Genomic DNA, 20,411 nt, shown 5'->3' with positions numbered 1-20,411 from the left:
GGTGTAGTACGGCACGGCGCGGCACGGCGGGGCACACGGGCGGCGGCCCGGCGAAGAAGGGGCGGCTGGCGACCACTATGCATTCTACTACAGACAGTGGCGCGGGGCTGCGGGGCGGGGGGCGGGCGAGAGGGGGCGGGGGAAAGGGGGAAAGGTGCTGATGCTGCCGCCACCACCGCCGCCACACGCTTCCCCCACTCCCGCTCTCTGCACAGCGCCGCCCGGTCGCCGCGCCGCCAGCCGACGCCGCCAGCCAGCAGGCAGCCAACACGGCCCAGCAGCAGCAGAGCAGCCAGCCAGCAGCCAGCCAGTCCAGTGCTGAGTGCCGCCGTTGTAAGACGTGTCTGGACGTGCCTCTCGCTGCGGATCTGCCGGAGAGGAGACCGGAGTGCCACCCGTCGTGTCAGTGTGTTTGTCAGTGCGTGTGTTTGTGTGGCGTGAGTGAGCGAGGCGGCTGTGGTCCGTTTGCCCGCGACCCCGACGACTTTGGATACACAACCCGTCGAGCCGCGCCGTTGTGCGTCGCGTCGTCTCCCCGAGGACCTGCGCTGAGACCTGCTTGGAGGAGCGCCGGAGCGGCTTGCGTGACGCCAGCCAGAGTGACAGTGCGCACCTGTCGTGCCTTTGTGTGCGTGTGTTTGAGTGAGAGTGCGGATTCGGATTCGTAGCAGCTCGTCGCCGGCAGCGCGACTCTACAGTGCTGCAGACGCGGCAAGGATTTTCTCGCTGAACGGACTATGCTAAGGTGAGTCGTAGGGTCGACCAGACTAGACCAGACCTCGTCGCCGTCTGTCTGTCCTGGCCGCTCTGATCGCGGCTTCTGCCTCGCTGTCTCTCTCCGTCTCGTCGACGGCCGAGCGATTCGGATGATCTGGTTTGTCGCTCTGTCTCTCTCGCACCCCTCCGGAAAGCCCTACGAGTGCGATGGAGACAGAGCGACGAAACTCCGCTTCTGAATCACTCGCCAGAGAGGGCAGAGAGATAACTCAGAATCGGTGCCTTGCACGGCGGGGGCCGGCCGGCCGGTCACGCATTCGTTGTTTTGCGTGGAAACGTTTGCCTTAGAGAGACCAAGTCGAGCAAGTTGCCTGGAAATGGGAATTGCATGCGTTGGGGGAAGTCCAGCTGGCGGAGTGGCGCGCGCGCTGCTCTGCGCCGCGCAGGCCGATTTGGGCACCGCTCTCATCGCTCCGTCTCTCTCGCACTCATGGGGCGTCCCGCTTGGGAGCGAGAGAGACAGCCTGGAAAGCAGAGGGCGCAGTGGGCGCGAGGGTCGTGTATTTTGCTGGCGGGTGTCAGGCTTCACTCTGCCATCCGTCCTGGCGCCCAGCGGCGGATCCAGAAGCAGCCCGAGGGGCCAGGGAGGGTGCCAGAGCGCCCTGAACGGTCTCAACACAGCCTGAACACGGGTGGAGGCGGATTGCTCTCCGAACGACGAATTTATTGGTGGGGTCACACGTTCGGTTCGAGTCCTGTTTAGCGACGCTGGAGCTCGAAACGCGTCTAGAGGTTTGGCCGGCCGCGCCGGTCTTCTGGCAAATCCACAGTGCGCCAGTTGGCGGCGGCGCGCGGCGCCCTTCGCCGTTCTCGGATTGTTGTCTGTGGCGGTGATTTTGGAAGAGGATGGCGGGGCGTGGCGCTAATGGATATCGCGACGACGCTGCTCTCGTCTCGTCCCGAGTAATCAGCTTCGCTTGTTTTGGGTTCCCGGACCAGCGCAGCACAGCGCGGACCACGGAGCCGCTCGTTCGGAGTAGAGCAGCCTGCTGCAGGCAGGCGGCCATGTAATCCGCCTTCCGAGAAAGGGCTCGGGGGCGGGGCGGGGCGGGGCCGGGCCGGCCCTGGAGTGACCTATCCCCTCTGCATTGTCTGGCGCGGCCCGGCCCCGGCCTGCTTGGCCTGCTGCACAGCCCTTCGCGATAAGGCCGATGGACTCCCCGCCAGGACCAGGACCGCCAGGTCGGCAGGTAGATTATGGAGGTACAGGGTGTTCTGGGAGGCGCGCTCGAAGGTCAGGCGGCCAGCAGACTGATTTCGAGAGTCGTTCTGCCTCTCTTGCGCTCATAGGGGGACGGGCCAGCCCCGGAGGCGGCCGCAGCGAGACGAGGTGCCCCCGCCGCCCCGGACAGCAGCAAAGACAACTTCGGCCCTCCGGTCGGGTCGCCTCTCGAGCTCTCCGAACTTGCGTCACGGGCTCCGCTGCGTCCCGCGGGCTGATTCCGAGTGTCGTTGTCGTCGCGCTGTCTCCCTCGCACCTGTGCGGAACGCCCCGCGAGCGGGGTAAGGAAGGAAAAGCGACGAACACGACTCTGCCGCCGCGGCCGCCAAGTTGGAGAGTTCTTTCTTGTTGGGGGCACGCATACCGCGCGCGCTCCTCCACCTCGACAAGACCACCGCGCCGCCGCCGCGGACTTCTGTTTCCGCGCGGTGCGGCTTCGCCCTGTCTCTCTCGCGCCTTACGGGACGCCCCGCAAGTGCGAGAGAGACGGAACGACGAAAGCTCTGCCCGGAAGCAGCCTGCAGCTGCGCGGGCATCTTGACTATGTGCGCCGAACTGGTGAACTTTCTTTAGCGACGGATTTTTCCACCGGGCCGGCCCTCGGACTACCCCACCAGCTCATCCAAGTTGGATGTGGAGCCAACGAGGACTGTGAGTTCGAAACCCTAACTTGAAATCGAACTTGCCCCTCCCGCAGGGTCTCAGACTCGGCCCCGATGCGGTCCGTGTGCAGTGTGGGAGCGAGCTTGCACGGCGAGTCGCACTTTGCCCCTGTTGGTAGGCAATCTTCGCCCGGATCCGCCCCTTGCAGGCCGATTTCACACTGCACAGCACGTGGTCGCTATGTGTCTCACAGGTCGTCCCGTGAGTGAAGGAGAGAACTCGTCATGCTTTTACGATGGCCCTTACACATCATCCCCGCGCCAAGCCAGTGCACTGTGAAAGTTTGTAATGCGCGGAGGTGTGGCTAAGTGCAGAGTTTGCAGTCTTCACACTCGTGTGGATCACTCCACGTCTGCACCGTGCCCAGGGATAGGGCTCTGTGAGCTGCTCCACACTTGAAGTGTGGAGACTGCAGCCTCCAGCCGTCTCTGTGCAGTTCTACACTGGTTTTCAGTTCTACACTGGGTTTGACGGTGTTGGAGGGGCTTGGGAGGGGCAGGCGACGAAAGCGCTGGTCGGAGTGGCTGCGCTGGACCGCGGCACGAGAGGCGTGGGGCGGCCTCGGGGGCGGCCGACACGTGGCCGTCCGCTTCCTCGCCGACGTGGAGGAGGCCGCGGCCTTGGACACGCTGCTGCAGGCGAGCGCGCCTGCGTGACCCGGCCAACGCCATGTCGGCTATCACCGGCTATCACCCCGCCAGCCAGCCAAGCAATGTGCGGGGCGGTGCGCGCGGCCGGCCGCGGGGGCTTACTTATAAATAGCGAGATAACACACGTGAGTCACGGGGCGCGGTACATAGTGTTGGCTGGCTGCAGGGCTGGCCGGCTGCAGGGCTGGCCGGCTGCAGGGCTGGCTGGCTGCAGGGCTGGCTGGCTGGCTGCCGGTCACCGGAAGCCGAAGAGAAAGCCCTGCCTCGATAACGGCCTGGCCGCCGGGATTGGCTGGACGGATGCAGACTGCCCCTGGCAGATTGGCTGGAAATGACGTCATCCCTCGGCTCGGCCCGCTTGCCCGCTTTGTGGCGTCACTGTGCAGGCCGCGGGCCGTCAGCCGCACCCGGCTGCATTACCAATTTTTCCTTGTTCGGCCCCTCCTTTGAGGAGGTTTCTTTGATCGCAGCGGCACGCCATGGCCAGTCCAGGGCCGGCCTGGGGAAAGACCAAAGTAGAACTTTTTTGTCTGCTGGCGCTGACAGGGGCAAAGTGTGTCTCTTTTGCCTGCCCTTGAGGCAGCTATCTAGGAGCCATGGCGGGCCAACTTTCCGATCTCGCAACCATGTTTGAAATTTGACCGTTTTTCGGTTTTCCCAGAAGGCACGGCAACCGTTTTCCGACCGATGGGGTTTGAACTCGCCTTGTAGTCAAGATAGTCAAATCGGCCAGAGTGAGGGAACGGGTGCTTGCCGCGCCGACGCGTTGATTGGGACAGCCCGAAGCGTTGCCCCGTGCCGGCGTGCCGGTGTGCCGGTGTAGACACACGCACATGTGCGCCTCGGGCGTGTCTGTGCGTGCGTGTGCGTCACGCGGCAAGCGGTGTGCGCGCGGGAACGCCCCCGGCGTCACGATGACGTGATCGGAACGCGGCGAGGAGTCTCCCTCTCCCGGAGGAGAGAAGTTGCCGGCGGGGATGGGATGCAGCAGGAGTCAGGCCCTTTTTCGTTGGCCGGCGGATTGTTTGACTTCGCATTGGCGGAGCCAGAGGTGTCCTTTTCTTGCCCGGCGGGAGGGGGTGAAGTATCACATTTCGCGCACTCACAAGGGCAAAGTATTGCCTTTTGCATGCCTTTCGGGCGTCTATCTAGATGCCGTAGCGTAGAAGGGAAGTATAGCATTTTTACGTGGGGTTTTCACTTCATGTGTTCTCCCCGTTTGCATCCTGCCAAGAGATACGGAATCCGTGAGCTACTCCACACTCGCAGTGTAAAGACTGCATGAAGTGTGGAGAAGTACTCCGCATCATGAAGTGTGAAGTGTTGGCATTTCGGCATTCTTCCTGCAGGGGATTGGATGAGTGGCTTGCTGGTTCCGGACGCGGTAGCGCGGTCAACCACTCCGCGCGCCGAGCGCCGTGCGGGTAGGCAACCGCTAAGCCTCGGCGCTGGCGCGTGGCGCTTGTTGTCTACGCACACGGCGGCCACCCACCCCCTTACGGTGTGCGCGCCTCCCCGCACCCCGCCGCGCCCTGCGCCATTCATGGCGCTTCCGTCCCTCCCTCGGGGCCTTCCGCGGCGCGCTGGCGCAGGTGCGTTCCGCATTGATCCCACCCCGCCCCGCCCCGCCCCGCCCCACCTCGCCCTGCCCCGCCCCCCATTCATGTCGCGTGAGCCGCACGCTAGGCGCGTGTCTAGTGCCGCTGGTCACGCTGGCGCTGGGCAGGACGACGACGTTGGTGGCGATGCCCCCGGGCTGCCCTGCAGACTGATTGCGAGAGTCGTTTTCGTCGCTCTGTCTCTCTCGCACCGCTACGGGGCACCCTATAGCAAGCCAGTGCGACGCAGACGGAGCGCCGAAAAGAAACCCCCGGAATCAGCAGCGTGCTGGGCCTGCCCCCCGGGGTGGGGCGACGACCTGGAACGCGGCGGGGCGCCTCCAAATTTGGCCGCGTCTGTCGCTATTTTGGTGCGGCGCCGTGTGACGCCGTGCGACGCCGTCGCGATAGCGACAGACTTCCGGGGCGCCGCCGCGCCGGGGTCACGGAGGGGCCGAGAAAAGGGGTTGATTTACGGAGGCGGGGTGGGGCGAGCCCTCGCGGCGTCTCGGCAAAGAACTTGACGCTCCCCCCTCCCCTTCCCCTCCCTCGACCCGATCTCATCGACGCCGTCTTGCGCCGGCCACCCCTTGGAGAGGCCCAGGGCGGGAGGGGAGGGGGCGGAGGGGGGAGGTCAAATCTGCATCCATCATGTGCAAATATTGTGGGCAGGATTGGAGGAGGAGTGAGCAGTGGCGCGGCAGCACCGCGCCTTGGGCTTGGGTTTGCTCAGGTTTGCCCCGCAGCTGTGGCGTTGGGGGTCGCTTTGGGTTGGCGGGTGCTAGCCCTCCCCCCTCCCTTTCCCTTCGCCCCGCCCGGCCTGCCCGGAGGGTGGGCGTGTGGGTTGGAGCGTGGGTGGGTTTACTACAGGCTTGGCCCAGTCCTGGGGGTTGGGGTGATGAATGGCCGTGCGCCGCGCGCGGGCCGCGCCCCACTCTACGCCACCAGCGCTCTGTCTCTCTCTGAAGGGGGGGATCGTTGTTGGAGAGTACGTGAATTTTGTTACGAAGAGAGGAGAAAGGGAGCGAGGAGACGCAGAGAGAAAGAAAGAGAAAAATTGGAGGGAGGGGGATGGGGGATTTGCGGAGTGCTGGAGTGTCCAGAGCGTGGTGGGCGTGCTTTTAGCTGCAAACTGATTCGGAGGGTCGTTTTCGTCGCTCTGTCTCTCTCGCGCCTACACACAGCACGCCCCATGAGCGCGAGAGAGAGACAAAGCGACGAATTCGACTCTCGGAATCAGTCTGCTGGTAAGCCTCGCCGCTCGCCCGACGCCCACGTTGCGCCCGGAGGCGACATTGTCTGCCTGTCCGCCTGTATGCCGCGCATTGAGCCAGAGAGGCGGCCAAAACTGGGCCTGGAGGAGCCCTCGGCTGCCCTCGGCCCGTCATGTCACCTGCAGGGCGCGGCGGCGAGGCCTTCTCCGCGGCGGCCAATCGGACGCCACTGCGCACGGCGCCCCTCGCCTCCTCGCCCACCCTCCCTCTCTCTCTTTCTCTTTGGCGCCCACGCGCGCCTCGGCAACCCTCTCCCTTTCTCTGTCCCTCCGTCTTCACCTTCTTTCTCTATGCTTTTCTCTATGCTTCTCGTTAGTGTATGCTGTTCTCTCTCCTTTTCTTCCTCTCCTTTTCTCTCTCTCTCTCTCTCCTTTTCTCTCTCTCCTTTTCTCTCTCTCCTTTTCTCTCTCTCCTTTTCTCTCTCTCCTTTTCTCTCTCTCCTTTTCTCTCTCTCCCTCTCTCCTCTCTCTCTCCTTTCTCTCTCTCCTTTTCTCTCTCTCCTTTTCTCTCTCTCCTTTTCTCTCTCTCCTTTTCTCTCTCTCCTTTTCTCTCTCTCCTTTTCTCTCTCTCCTTTTCTCTCTCTCCTTTTCTCTCTCTCCTTTTCTCTCTCTCCTTCTCTCTCTCCTTCTCTCTCTCCTTCTCTCTCTCTCTCTCTCTCTCTCTCTCTCTCTCTCTCTCTCTCTCTCTCTCTCTCTCTCTCTCTCTCTCTTTTTCTCCTGGCGCCACCTCGCGCCGCGCCCCCTCTCAAAGGCTCCGAGAGGGCGTGGGCGGCACGACCCGGGTTTGTCTGGCTGCAGCTCGCTCCAGCTCGCTCCAGCTCGCTCCAGCCGGGTCCGACTCCGTTCCTCGTCCGAGAGGCCGAAGGGCGCCGAAGGGAGGAAGGGTGGGCGGGAACTTCTTTCTCTCGTACTACTCCACGACCCCCTCCCCTCGCGCTTCGCGCTTCGCCCTGCTCCCCCGAGTGAATGGGCCTGCAGGGCGTAGCGGCGTAGCGGAAGGGCGTGACGGGGAGGGCGGGTCGATATACGGCAAGGGCAAGGCCGCCAAAGGGCCGCCGAGGGCCGCCCGGTGAAGCGGCCAAAGCGGCGGGCCCGGCCCGGCGGCGCCCCTCCCGCGGTGACGTCATGCGTGGTAGGCACCCCTCTGGCGCCACAGCGGGCCGCTCTCTGTGTCTCTGCCTCTCTGTCTGTCTGTCTCCCTGTCTGTCTGTCTGTCTGTCTGTCTCGCACTCATTAGTCTCTAATGCGGGGTCCGGAAGGGTGGGGGGGCTGAGGATGGTTCCGCTGATCGCTGAGGACCGTCTCCCTCGCACTCATGGCGCGTTCCGTGAGGAGGTGCGAGAGAGACAGACCGACGAGCAGCGATGAGCGGAATCAGTCCGCGGAGCGGCGGAACGCCGGTCGGAATCAGCCTGCAGAGGAGGGGGGAGGGAACACCCGTGCGGCTGTGGGTTGAGGCGGCTTGAAGGGGTGCTGGTGAATCACCGACATGAGATAAACGATCAATTGCGGTCAAGTCGTTAATATAGGTAAGGGGCGGCACTTTTTGCCTAGGGGCGAAGTGCTGCTCTTTGGCTATGCCTTTCAGGTGGCTGTCTGTGAGTCGAGAGGGATTGTCCTGTCCTAGTGCTCTCCCATGAGTGCAGTCGAGTGTAGGTGCGGTCGCTAAATTGGACTGCTGGCCGTCGCAACCACTTATGCTTCGCCCCGCCGTCCACTCTGACCGTGTCCCCGGCGAGGCTGGCCGAGGCCTGACCTGCCGGCTGCCGGCCAGCGCTGCCCTGCTCGCCCTGCTGCCGCTTGACGGATCATCGGGCCGATAAGATAGCCTCGCGACAGGCTGTGGGGCTCCGCGAGCTCCGCGTGGTGCGGCGCGTTATCGGTCGGGGCGTTTGTAAACGCGTACTCTTTTGCTTTTGTTGCTTTTATTATTGTCATGTTGTTTGCTTTTTTTTTCGCGCCTTATCGGGCCGCAACGCGCTTGTGTACTCGGAAGTTCCTCGGCAACTGTTATCGCGCGGCCGTGCCGAACGTTCAGGAGGAGCGCGCGCTAGATAGAGGAGGCTCTCGAAATGAATTGGCGCCTTGTTGCAAAGGGCGGTGGTAAAACCTCAAGCCCGCCAATAACTCACCCTGGAAGCTCGACGTGACAGGCGGTGCCGGGCGGTGCCTTACATTGCAGCCAATCACGTGCCCTCCCTCTGCGAGGCAAGCTTGAAAGGCGCCTCTCTATTGGCGGCGAAGCCTGGACACCGTCAATGCAAAATGACGGTCAGTGGAGAACGGGAACGTTGTACAGTGGGCCAGAAGACCGGTGGAGGCGGCCAAAATTCTAAACGCGTTTCGAGTTCCAGAGTCGCGAAATGGGATTCGAACCGAACGTGTGACCCCACCAATGGAGTCGTCGTTCGGAGAGCAATCCATTGGTGGGGTCACACGTTCGGTCCGAGTCCCATTTAGCGACGCTGGAGCTCAAAACGCGTCTAGAGTTTTTGCCGCCTCTGCCGGTCTTGTGGCATTGGCGCCTTAGAGTGTAGTGCGGGGCGGCCGGCCTCTGCGCCGCTGCAGCTGCGACAGCGCGCTGCGCGTCAAAGACGAGACTGTCAAAGAGGGGCGGAAATGGAATTTGTCGATCCGTTCGCGCTGCGCCGCGCTGCTCGCCACTTTGCCGGAAGCTCCCCGCTGAAGCGCGCCATGATTATGCAGGGGCACGAGGGAATCGGGTTTTTGTCGCTGCTGCCCCCTCGTGCCTCTTTTCGGGGCAAGTCTATGCCCTGCCGAGACTGAGGCGCCACCTCGAGGACTGGGCGTGGCGTGGCGTTTCGGGATTGGTGCGTGGAGTGGAGACTCGGATGGGACGATGTTTGCGGCGACACTCGCCCCGTTCGGTGTTTGCTGGCGGGGGTTCGCGGGGGCTCGAGACGCTGAGCCGCTCCAGGGGCCTCTTGCTTCGTGGATGGAACGTCTCGCTTGGGATTGGTTTCCAAGGGTGCACAGTGGGCCAGAAGACCGGTGGAGGTGGCAGAAATTCCAGACGCCGTTTGAGCTCCAGAGTCGCTAAATGGGACTCGAACCGAACGTGTGACCTCACCAATGGGTTGCTCGCCGAATGACGGATCCATTGGTGGGGTCACACGTTCGGTTCGAGTCCTGTTTAGCGACTCTGGAGCTCAAAGCGCGTATAGAATTTCAGCTGCCTCCGCCGGTCTTCTGGCCCACTGGGATGGGAGTGCGAGAGAGAGAGGGGGCGACGAAACGATATCTTTCGGAATCAGTCTGGTGGTTTGGACTCCGCATTGATCAGTCGGTCTGCTGGGGGGAGCATCGTCTTGCGCAACTGCCCTCTCTCACGCGCCCTCTGGTGTAGGGCAGTCTCTCTTTCTCGCCCCCATCGGTGTGAGAGAGACGGCCGGGTGGTGGCTGGGTCGCTCGGCGGGCTGCGCGTCGAAAGCAACGTGGCTGACCCTGGCGCGCGCCGCCGTGTCGTGACGGGTCACTCGCATCCAAACCGTGGTCGGCTCGGCGCGAACTGCAAGTGCGTGGTTCCGTGCGTCGAGTGAGGAAACCTTGATTTGGGTGCGTTCTCCGCACCGTTTTGCTCCAGACACGTTCCATTCGGCCAGGTTGCTCAGAGTGACGTGCGTTCAAATTTTGAATAAGAGGGAAGGAGTACGCCGAGGTGGAATGTATCGCCATTTGTCAACAGTCCAGGCGGCTGTCTGGGGGGAGGTCATGCCCCTCCTGCCAACCCCTTGCGCAGTTCGCGCTCGCCGCGGCGTCGCCACCCGACACGGCCAGGACGGGCAGAAGCGGCGAAGCGGCCCGCACAGTGGGCCCTCTGCCGCCGTGACACCATGGTGACACCCGAAGCGCGGCCTCACACATCAAACAATGGGCCCCTTTGAAACTAGGAATCCATCGGCACGCGTGTGTGATGCCAGCCCCAATTGAGAACTGTACACCAGCGGTCGAATTCGAGTGTGGGCAACTCCTCGCTTCCTGGTGCGGAGTAATTCTCCACACTTTGGTGTATTGCAAAGGATTTTGCTCCATAGTGCGAAGCATTTCTTCGCATTTCATGTGTGTGGGATTCTCCTTGGCTTCACAGTGTCCGAGTTTGCGAGCGAGTTAGCGCTTGCCAGTCACATTTGGCCGCCTGCTTGCTTGCTGGCTCGGTGTTGCTGCCTCTCTCCTTGACCCTCGTCGTCCTCCTGTTGCAGGCTGTGAGATGCTGTCCGCCGGACTTGCAGTGGAGCCGGCGCACCGGGTGAGCCATGGCCTGGGCTCCTCGCTGGGGTCGGGCCTGGGCTCCGGCCTGGGCTCCACGCTCGGCGCGGGCCTGGGGCCGCCGTCCCACCACCCCATGCTGCAGGCCTTCACCGGCGGCGAGTTTCTGCGGCCGCTGCCCCCACACAGGTGAGAGTCGCCTTGCAACCGCCAGCGGACTGAGAGTCCGTCTCTCTCGCACTCGTGGGGCGGCTCGTGTTGGTGCGAGAGAGACAGCATCTGAAAGATCTGAAATGACTCTCGCGGAATCAGTCTGCAGACGATAGACTTTGTAGTGCCCGGGTAGATTCAGATTCGATGTGCAGGATACGTTGAGGCGTGTCCGTGGACTGCACTGGTAGAACTGCTGCGTACTTTGGCGCGTAGTGCGAGAGGTAACCAACAAATGTGACGTCATATTCGTTCGAATGTGAATTTTGTCACGTTCGTTCGAATGTGAATTTTGTCACGTTCGTTCGAATGTGAATTTTGTCACGTTCGTTTGAACGTGACTCGGCCGTTCAAGTAGGGTGTCACATTCGTTTGAATGTTGGTCAACATTCATACGAATGTGACATCATATTCAAACGAACGTGACAAAATTCACACTCCAACGAATGTGACGTCACATTCGTTGGCTACCAGTGTAGTTAGTTCTCCGTGCCGGTCCTCCCCGGCCTGTCCAAATGCATGGAGGATTTCCTCTGTACGCTTGACTTGATGCGTCAAGTCTTCGGCGTGCGGTCAAGCGTGCGGTTCTACTAGTGTGCCATCGCATGCCATCGTAGTGTCGAGTCGTTCGTTTACAGTATTGTCGAACATAGTTTCTTTATTTTGCTTCTTTTATTTATTTTTGCCCTTTTGCTTCTTTTTTTGGCCTTGGTCAATTAGACCTGGAGAGCCTGGTCCAGGGGCTGCGATGTTTTCACCACCCAACCTTTATTGGTTACACCACCAGCAGCAGCAACACATAGCAAGGTGAGTTTCCCCCCCTTCTTCTAGGCCTGCTCTCAGTTTCAGCAGCCCTCGCGTTGTGTCTCTTAGTGGCTGTCTTAACTCTAGTATTTTCTTTATGAATGATTTTTGGCAGATTTCTAATCTGTTTTCTGCAGTGTGACCAACTTTGTTCTCTCCAGGTACGCCGCCACCTCGCACCACCATCGCGTCTCGACGGCGACGCCCAGCCCCCAGCAGTCACCAGTGGACCGGCGCTCGGCGCCGTCGCCCGCCCCCGTCAACCTGACGGCGCACAAGGAGGACAAGGACAGGCTGTCGGGGCACAGTAGTCACAGCAGCCACAGCAGCCACAGCAGCCACAGCAGCCATAGCAGTCACAGCATGGGCTACTACCAGCACTACCCCATGTACCCGCCACCGTCGCCCTACTCGTCGTACACCAGCCGGCTGCCGCCGCCACCGGACGCGCCCACCACCTTCTCGCCGCCCGCGGCCTCCACCGCCCCCGCCGCCCCCCTGGCGCCGCCGCCCGCCCCCAAGCCGGCGCCGTCGTCCAGGTCGACGTTCAAGGTGCCCGTGCCGGGGCCGGCACTGTCCTCCAGCCGCCACGACGCCAGGCACCGCGTGATGGCGCCCCCGCCGCGGCACCTCCCCTCCGCCGCCGCGTCGTCGGCGTCCGTGGCCGCGGCGTCGTCCAGCTTGCCGTCCATGCCGTCACCCCCCATGACGTCCATGGCCTCCCCGGCGCCGGCGGCCGCGTCCAGGGCGCAGGACTACCGCTCCCCGCCGCCGCAGCCACAAACGCCGCCGCGGCAGACTTCACCCGGTGTGGCTGCCACCACCCTGCCGCAGTTCTGGAAGGGCTCTCTCATCAGGTAAGGATGGCGTCCACCGCGACCGCCCGCTCGGCCATCGCCACGCGACGTCCCTAACCCTGACCGTGTTGCTGCAGGCTGGCTACCGGGGAGCTGCGGAGAGTTCAGGAGATGAAGGCGGAGGACTTCGTGGCCTCGGCGAACAGGAACCCCACCGTGAGGGCTGACCCCGCCACCGTCGTCAGGATCGTCACCCAGCTCAACTCCAGGGTGTCCGTCACGCTGAGCGTCGACGGCAACGAGGTGAGTAGAGTACACTGTGCAGGCCCGTGTCCGTCGTGATGTCCGCGGCGGCAGTGGACAGCCAGAACCGTTTCAAGTGGCACCGGCTCGGCGCGGCGACCTTCGTGACGCGGCGCACGCGCGCACGCCGACGGGCTCTCGCATTCAACTCCTTTGCTCCGCGGACCGCTGAGGTGCCATTTGGTGCATGTGCGTCCAGCTTGCCTCGGTTCCCTGCACCCTTTCCCTTCCACCGTCTCCCCGCCGTGCACCGCATTGCACCGCGTGCACCGTGCCTCTGGGATCCCCCTCTCCCTGCTGCTGCGTTCCTTACTGCCTGGTGCAGGCTGTGCAGGCGGCGGCAGGTCTGCAGGCCGGCAGGATGGGTTGATGACCTCTCCTCTCCCAGTTCCTCTCTCCGCCGCCCCCCGCCCCCCGTCCCCCTCTCTTCTCTCTGTCTCTCTTGTGCCGGCGCCGCGGTGCGCGGTGCCCGCGCATCACGTTGCACCGTCTCGCGGTTTGCTGAATTCCGTCCTGGGCGTCCTTGAAGACGCACAACAACTTCCTTCCGTCCAGAAGGAAGATTCTGGACATCCCTGCGTTTTGCTAGTGCACGACGGGTGTGCTCAGTGGATTTGCCAGAAGACCGGTGGACGCGGTCAAAGTCCCGGACGGGTTTTCGGCTCTAGAGTCGCTAAATGGGACCCGAACGTCACTCACGTTCGGTTCGAGTCCTGCTTGGCGGCGCTCGAACTCAAAGCGCGTCTAGAGTCTTGGCCGCCTCCACCGGTCTTCTTTCTGGCCCACTGTGGTGCGTGGAGCCAAGTGTTGCACGGAGGGTGTCGAGCGTGCAAGGTCAATGAATCGGAGGAGCGGGGAGGAAGGGCCGAGATGGAACTGGAATGTGGTAGTCACTGAGCCCGGAGTGTGTGGAGGGGGAGGGGAGGCAAGGCGAGATCGGAGATACGTTCTCCGTGGAATGCGGATCGAGATTGAAATGAAGATGGCCGGGCACCGGCCAGGCCGACCTCTCCGCCCGGTGCAGCCCGGCTCTCCTGGCGATGCGCGATGCGGGCCCTCACAGTGGAGTGACTCGACCCACGTCGCTTTCGTCCTCGTTCCTCGACCTCTGACTGACCGTCCTCCTTGTCTGTTTCAGTCGGAAATCGAGACCTCCTCGGAGCACCCCTTCTTCGTGTACGGCTTCGGCTGGTCGTCGTGCTCGCCCGAACGGGCGCTGCAGCTGCTGGGGCTGGACTGCCGGCAACTGCACGTGGGCGACGTGGTGGTGTCGCTGACGCAGCGCCATCAGGAGGAGCAGCAGGAGCAGCAGCCGCAGCAGCCACAGCTACAGTTGCAGCCGCCACCGAGGCCGGCGCCCAAGGCACCGGCTGCGCGACGACCAACCAAGAAGCAGCAGCAGCAGCAGCAGCAGCAGCAGCAGCAACTACAGCAGCAACAGCAGCAGCTGCAGCTCCAGCAACAACAGCAGCAACAGCTTCAGCAACAGCAGCTGCAGCAACAGCAGCAACAGCTGCAGCAGCTTCACCAGCAGCAGCCACCGAAGCAGTACCACCACCACCTGCTGCTGCCGCCGCCCACAGGACTGCCGCGGATTCTGCACCTTCCGGGGCCCGCCTCCACCCCGACGGCCTCCGCGACCTCCTCCAGCGTGGACGCGGCTGCGGCCTCCAAGAAGCGGCGCTGGTCCGCCCCTGACCAGCTCGCCGCCGCCTCCGAGGAAGGCCCCTCGGCGGTGCCAGCCTCCAAGCTGGCGCGAGTGCCAGAGTAGGGCACCTCGCGTCAAATCCGCTTCGCTATGACGCGTCCTGGCGGTCGACCTGGCGGCCACAGCCAGGAGCCAGAGCCGTCGAGCGAGTGTTACAAGTGCCCTCGGCTGCTGGTTCTGGCACCTCTCATCAACGACGCTGTGGAGTTCCTAGCATCGCATACCCAATGCTGTGTTTTGTTGTGATCTCACTGCTCTAGAGTCCCTGGCTGGAAACTGACACAAAGAACGCTACCCTCTCAGCCTTTCCAAAGCAGGGGAGTGACGACAAGAAGGACAGGCCAGGGGCTCTGATCTCACCGCAACCTTTGTTTTGTTTCTTCTTTTTTTTTTAGTTAGTGCTGTGATGCGTTTATGAAACGTGTTCCAGCTCATGACTTGATGCCATGGTCATCAGACCGCATCTCTAGTGATTTTATTCAAATTCATCTGTTCGCTAAGATCCATTGGAGAATAGATATTGAACCATGTGTTGGTAATCCAGTGATTGCAGAGATATTAGTAAGTTATTCTATCTACATATGTATAAAGTCTGTGTAGGTGGCTTGATTCTTTTATTTTTGTTTTTTATCTTTTGCTCATCAAACCTGATAGAACTGAAGACAACATCAGGCTCCAATGTCTGGTTTAGTTGTCAATATTGCATTAATTTGTAGAGGCTCTCTTTATTGTTGTGTAATGCATTTTTATTGAAATCGTACAAAGACTTCCTTTTGAATATAAATATATTGTGTTTTAATTTCTAACTGTAATCATTTATTTTGACTGAAAAATGCCTGTGTTATTATTTCTTCTGTTGCAACTTGACCCTTTTTTTTCTTTTTTTTTTTTTTCTGAGCAATATTTTTAATTTATCATCTAGTGTGCTGATGTTGATCAAGCCCTTGGGCAATACCTGGTGAATGACTGTGCCAAATCTATTGCCATACAAAATGCCTCATTTTAAGTTTAGATCTGTGAATGCACTTAACATGGATTGCGTACTTTTAGTCTCCTTAATTGAAATATGTTGCTCTGTTCACGCTAAAATACCTCATGTGTTCGAGTCTTGATTTATTACGCTTTCTCTGTTAGTTGTGGTGCTTCTGAATTTATGCTTCTTATTGTTCACATAATATTCTATGCTAGGAATTTGCATTCAGTGTCAATATTTTAGAGTATACATTTCTTCTCAATGTTTCTGTAATTTGCTTCGTAGATTTTTTCTTAAATAATCATTTTAAAATTTGTAGGAGGTGGTGTAGTTGATTTGAGGCTGCAGAGCTTTTGGTTTTGATGTTGTGTGCAATTAGCATTTTAAAGGATCTATGCAATTGTAGAAATGAAATTTTGTTTCATAATGCAGTTACCAAGTGCATCAATATCTAATAGCTTTTAAATTCTTTTTGTAGGTATTCAATTATCAATCTCCTGTTCCTTAGACTTTGTGTGTCAAATGGTTTAGCAGATGCAATGTCAATGTGGCTTAAGAATCATAATTGTGAAGCTTCTTAATGATGACTCTATGGGTGGGTAGCCCCTTCTCTTGTGCCATGCAATAGGATTTAATTGTGAGCAGCAGCTTCAACCAAATTATTAAATGGATATTTGTAGAGCCTTGTGGCCTCTTGGGTGATCTCATTGCTGAGTTCAATACTCTTCTTTATTTCATACCTATGTGGTAGATTTTGGTGCTGTTAAGTTCTTACGATAAAATATTGAGTATTTGTCTCCTTGCTAGCTATTATATTGACAATTATGGTCGCTAAATTTTAAAAAGTTAAATATTTATAAACTGTTAGTTTATCATAAATTTAAAAACACTAAGAATGCTAAGTAGAATTAATAAGAATCTGTACATAAAGCATAGTTATGTAACTTTTACCTTCTCCATGTTTTGTTAATTTCTCATTGCATGTGTTGATGTCTGTGATTTACATTATTTGTAAACTTATTGTTGCGACTCGAGTTACAATGTTGGGTCTTGGCCTGCAGGAAGCTTTGGACAATTATAAGACCTTTAATTGTATTTTGATGGAACTGATTGTACATTTTTGTTTATGAAGCATGTAAAGTGTTACCCACCATTAAAGCTTTATGTTAAATTCAAAGAGTACACGAAACTTCAAATTCATTTGCCATGAATCAAATCCCTTACAAATGTTATACCCAAGGCACAGTAACTTAACTCCCTGTGATACACCCTGTGATAATTCAGGGGTATTCCTTAAGAATCTCTCAGAATCTAAAAATCTCATCATGTTAAGATGAACATAAATCAGTCAGTGCCTCTGGCTCAATGGGCTGAGGTGTCGGTGTTCAAATCCCGGCAGGATACTGTATGGCTTCTATTTTCCACCGCAGCGCTGCTTTTGCAGCAGCGTGTCAAATGGGTGGCCTACCATGACGGCGCGGCTAGCACTTCCAGGCTACAATAAAGACGCGAAGCAAACACTCGTCCGTCCTCTCCCTCTTAGGGTGCAGAAGAGTTCCTGCCGTCGGCTCCCACTCCCCCAGTGTGTCAAATGGGTGGCATGGCATACCTTGGTGGCGCGGCTTTAGCCTCTAACACACAGACGTCATGTGCCCGAACTTTTTTCACATCTTCAGCAAAAAAATTAATATGATCCTAATTTGGAGTACCATGTGCTGGAGTACTCCCTTAGAACTCCTGACACCATTTTGATGACCATTTCGGCCCTTTACAGTCTTTTTCTGACAAAACTTGAATTCTTTGAGCGTGCGCCGGAAAGGCATCGTCCACAGCCTCTTCACCGCAACTAGAGGGCCCACAGGCGCCCCAGGACGGTGAAATAATGGTGTTGCTGTTTCTTCACGATATCTTTGCATTCTGTCTTGATCTTACGGCCTGATCAACAATTAAGCGAGATGAGGGAGGAGGGACATTCAATGTGTAAGGAATAAAAAATAACAAATGAAATGAAATTTATTCAAACAAATGACATTGGGAAGAGAGGAATGTTCACAAAGCAGTTGAGTAGCAAGCGCTCAGAGAAACAATCATCTACAATAGTGTATGGCAGCAGCTTGATTCCCCGCCATTATTCCACTTTACAATTACACATTAAGAATCAATAAGTACATAATTAACTACTTACTGATAAATCCTTAAGTTCAAAACAAAACAAAAAAAAAAAAAAACTCTTAAGGCTACAATGACATTTTTGAAGGGATAAGAAGAAAAGTGACAAACTTGGTCAGCATGTGTGAAGAGTCTCTGAACAGTATGTCTTTATTTAAGTCTTGATTAATTGGTTGGCCTCTATTCTTGATGTCCAGAATTTGAGCAAAACAAGAAACTCTACAAAATGAATTATAGTCATAATATAAGGATTCAGTACAAGATGAAAACTCATTACACGAAGAAAACATTCTTAAAATTATCACAATGATTTTATGTCTTACAGATCAACAAGAGTTCTTAAGTATGTACAAGACAAAGACATATTTAAGAAAGGGCAAAAAGGGCAGGAAAACCAGCTTAATGTCATTAGCAGACAACTTAAGTGGACTCAAAACAAGGTTGAGGTAAGAAACCAAATATCACTGTCTTTCCCCCAAAAAAAGAGATGACACTATTAAGCTGATTTCACTGCAGAAGGCAAATATCACAAATAATGTGCTAAAATGCACAAAAAACTTAAACACATCAAGTAGATAATTTCAGTTGTTATCATAGTTTTTCTCCCTTTCCCGTGTATGGTAGAGTTGAGCCACCCCTCTCTCCATCCGGCGCATAGCTCTTCTACGAAATGTTCTATGCCGCATTGGTCCTGCCTGCGAATCTGAATCAGCCGATGGCATCAACGAGCAGAATGGGGTACTCGGCACACTGCTTGAAGGTGAGAAGGCATTGGAGAAAAATGAAGCACCAGTAGGGCCACTCGTAGTGCAATTGTTATTAAATACGCTTGTGGCATTTGCTGATCCTTGGGTTTCATTGGCACTGCTTGCACTGCTTGCACTGCTCATACTATTCAGACTGAGACCAGATAAGCTGTCTAACAAGTCCCTGACTTGAGTTTCCACTTGCTCTTTCGTTTCACTTAAGTTCAAGCGAGATGAGAAAGCACTCAAAAGATCAGCCTCAGCTTCTTGCCCTCTTTTCTGAAGAAAGAGTTTTATCATTTCAACTATCTGTAAAAAGAAATGACACTTTTGAAAAAACAAGTTACATTGTGCTGCATGCAGCTGCATATAAGACAAATATTCGAAAGCTGTATTTAATTATTAGGTAGTACATACACACCTGCAAAGCTTGATTAGATACATATGCATTATCATATACAGGCATTTCTGCAATAGTTTCAAGGGACTGCTTAGGAGGGAAAACAACTTGAAAGGACTGATTTCTGGCACAATTTTCAGAAGTGCCATCACCGCTCATATGTTTCTGAAGAAGTTTTAATTTTGACTGAGCCAATTGCAGTGGGCTGCGCCCGTGCAAGTCAATAGTGCATACATCAGTTCCTACAGTAAAAATAAAAGAAATTTACAAACAGTACAAAATGCCCTGTTACAGTAAAGAATTTAAAAAAAATCAGAGAAGAAAATCCAAAACAAACTACACACCTGCTTTTAGCAATAATGTAACAACAACAATGTTATTAGTGCAGGCAGCTAGATGTAAAGGGGTATTGCCTAGTCGGTCACGTTGATTGGGGTTGGCTCCATTCTCTAAGAGTAACCTTAAAAATCCAAATAAAACGATAAATAGAATTATACTAATAATAAATACAATAATCTTAGGCCAAGTGAATTTGTAGAAGAAGATGAAAACCTGTTTACCTTACTATGTCTGAATAGCCACTGCATGATGCAAGGTGAAGGGGTGATCTACCCATGGAGTCCACACAATTTGGGTTCACACCAGAAAATAAATAGCTTTGAACTAATTCAATATTGTTAGTAGAGACAGCGATTCTCAACTTGCGCTCAACTGTAAGCAGCAGTAGAAGGTTTTAAAAACATATTTAGATAAGAATGTTGGGAAGCAGACCACAAATATCAAATAAAGTACAATACCTAGACCATCAGTCCATTCCCAATTTTTCCATTCACTTCGTTTTTTAGCCTGATCTAATAATGCCCCTTCATTGAGCCGTTTCATCATTAACAAAGATCTCCCTGGAATAACAGAAGCAATAGAAAAAAGGTGATGACTGTTTTTCAAGAAGTGTAACAAGTTCAAAGCATCCATCATACAGTACTTACTTTCAGGGTCTCTGGCAAATCCTGGAGGAAGACCAGATGATGGCAGCTTAAAAGGTGGTAGGCCAGGCCCAGATAAAAAGCTTGTCTAAAGGAACAGATAATATAAAGAATAAACTTCCAACATATTTTGTGATCTTAGAAGTTACAAAATAGTTTAGTAGTGAAACCTTTAGGTAAAACTCACCATTCTCACTGCATTTTCTGTGCTACTGAACACATTTTCAGGGAATAATGGAAACATTTTGGACACACCTACGGTAGATATTTGTTCAATTTTGTCGATCTTGTCTTCTGATTTGCTGTCAAAAGGTCCATCATTGCTTTCATTACCAGTTCGACTCCAGAGTCATTTGAGGCCATGGCCCCTTTTATGACAAATTGTGATTATTCCTGAAACATTGGGAATAGTTAATAATGCTGCAAGTATGACTAAATGGAACATATATAATCTGAAATAAAGAAACTGATTCCAAAGTTTACAGAACCACAGTCCACAGGTAAACATGATAAACCGATATTCGAATAGGTCGAGAACGAAGACTGTGAATACAGCAGAAACTGCAGTCAACTAATGTAACTAGGTGTTGTGACTGAGATGTTTGAAGGCATGAGTGCAACTTAAATAAATAACAAATTTTCATGAGAGGTAGTTTCTTAGTTTGTTTTCACAGTGGCCGTATCCCTGTGCTACTTCACATATATCCGCACCCAAGTCAATAGGACTGACCTAAATTAAATCTCGATGTTCCTGAGAGAAACCAGACACCACACAAAGTGACTAAACGTTTCAAATTTTCGTTTGAACATCATAAAAAAAACATTAAAATAGGTTTTGTAACATGAAAATGAGAACACAATCAGTAACACTTTGCGATTGCGATTCCGCCCAGCTAGCCTCACGAAAA

General features: G+C 55.4%; 2 protein-coding genes across 6 annotated transcripts; one reads left to right on the top strand and one right to left on the bottom strand.

Moving 5' to 3' along the window:
• Window positions 1-269: 269 nt before the first annotated feature.
• On the top strand, window positions 270-16,387 carry LOC117650670 (ataxin-1-like). 4 transcript variants are annotated; one of them, XM_034394242.1, is made up of 6 exons: window positions 270-745; window positions 10,404-10,599; window positions 11,341-11,427; window positions 11,586-12,281; window positions 12,359-12,524; window positions 13,663-16,387. In XM_034394242.1, the coding sequence occupies exons 2-6, from the start codon at window positions 10,412-10,414 to the stop codon at window positions 14,293-14,295; spliced, it is 1,770 nt and encodes a 589-aa protein (XP_034250133.1). In that variant the 5' UTR covers window positions 270-745; window positions 10,404-10,411; the 3' UTR covers window positions 14,296-16,387. The 4 variants fall into 4 exon arrangements, with proteins under 4 accessions (XP_034250133.1, XP_034250132.1, XP_034250135.1 ...); XM_034394241.1 differs by having other exon boundaries at window positions 11,562-12,281; XM_034394244.1 differs by lacking the exon at window positions 10,404-10,599 and having other exon boundaries at window positions 11,562-12,281.
• A 1,102-nt stretch (window positions 16,388-17,489) lies between these two features.
• LOC117650533 (homeobox protein Wariai-like) lies at window positions 17,490-20,388 on the bottom strand. 2 transcript variants are annotated; one of them, XM_034394035.1, is made up of 8 exons: window positions 20,234-20,388; window positions 19,691-19,896; window positions 19,507-19,591; window positions 19,318-19,419; window positions 19,081-19,231; window positions 18,865-18,980; window positions 18,542-18,762; window positions 17,490-18,429 (listed from the first exon to the last, which is right to left on the bottom strand). In XM_034394035.1, exons 2-8 carry the CDS (start codon window positions 19,745-19,747, stop codon window positions 17,956-17,958), a joined length of 1,206 nt encoding a protein of 401 aa, XP_034249926.1. In that variant the 5' UTR covers window positions 19,748-19,896; window positions 20,234-20,388; the 3' UTR covers window positions 17,490-17,955. The 2 variants fall into 2 exon arrangements, with proteins under 2 accessions (XP_034249926.1, XP_034249927.1); XM_034394036.1 differs by lacking the exon at window positions 20,234-20,388 and adding an exon at window positions 19,987-20,202.
• Between the last annotated feature and the right edge of the window lie 23 nt (window positions 20,389-20,411).

The sequence above is a fragment of the Thrips palmi genome, unplaced genomic scaffold, assembly GCF_012932325.1.
Source record: "Thrips palmi isolate BJ-2018 unplaced genomic scaffold, TpBJ-2018v1 HiC_scaffold_5, whole genome shotgun sequence".
NCBI lineage: Eukaryota > Metazoa > Arthropoda > Insecta > Thysanoptera > Thripidae > Thrips > Thrips palmi.
This window is presented reverse-complemented; position numbering and strand designations above follow the sequence as displayed.

What these genes read in the sequence shown, in the direction of transcription:
- LOC117650670 (XM_034394241.1), top strand. Translation starts at nt 10,412, where the DNA reads ATGCTGTCCGCCGGACTTGCAGTGGAGCCGGCGCACCGGGTGAGCCAT. An exon ending in CGGCCGCTGCCCCCACACAG is followed by an intron (nt 10,600 to 11,340) that starts GTGAGAGTCGCC and finishes TTGGTCAATTAG; the next exon opens with ACCTGGAGAGCCTGGTCCAG. An exon ending in TGGAAGGGCTCTCTCATCAG is followed by an intron (nt 12,282 to 12,358) that starts GTAAGGATGGCG and finishes GTGTTGCTGCAG; the next exon opens with GCTGGCTACCGGGGAGCTGC.
- LOC117650533 (XM_034394035.1), bottom strand. Translation starts at nt 19,747, where the DNA reads ATGTTTCCATTATTCCCTGAAAATGTGTTCAGTAGCACAGAAAATGCA. An exon ending in CAGAAAATGCAGTGAGAATG is followed by an intron (nt 19,592 to 19,690) that starts GTGAGTTTTACC and finishes CTGTTCCTTTAG; the next exon opens with ACAAGCTTTTTATCTGGGCC. An exon ending in ATTTGCCAGAGACCCTGAAA is followed by an intron (nt 19,420 to 19,506) that starts GTAAGTACTGTA and finishes CTGTTATTCCAG; the next exon opens with GGAGATCTTTGTTAATGATG.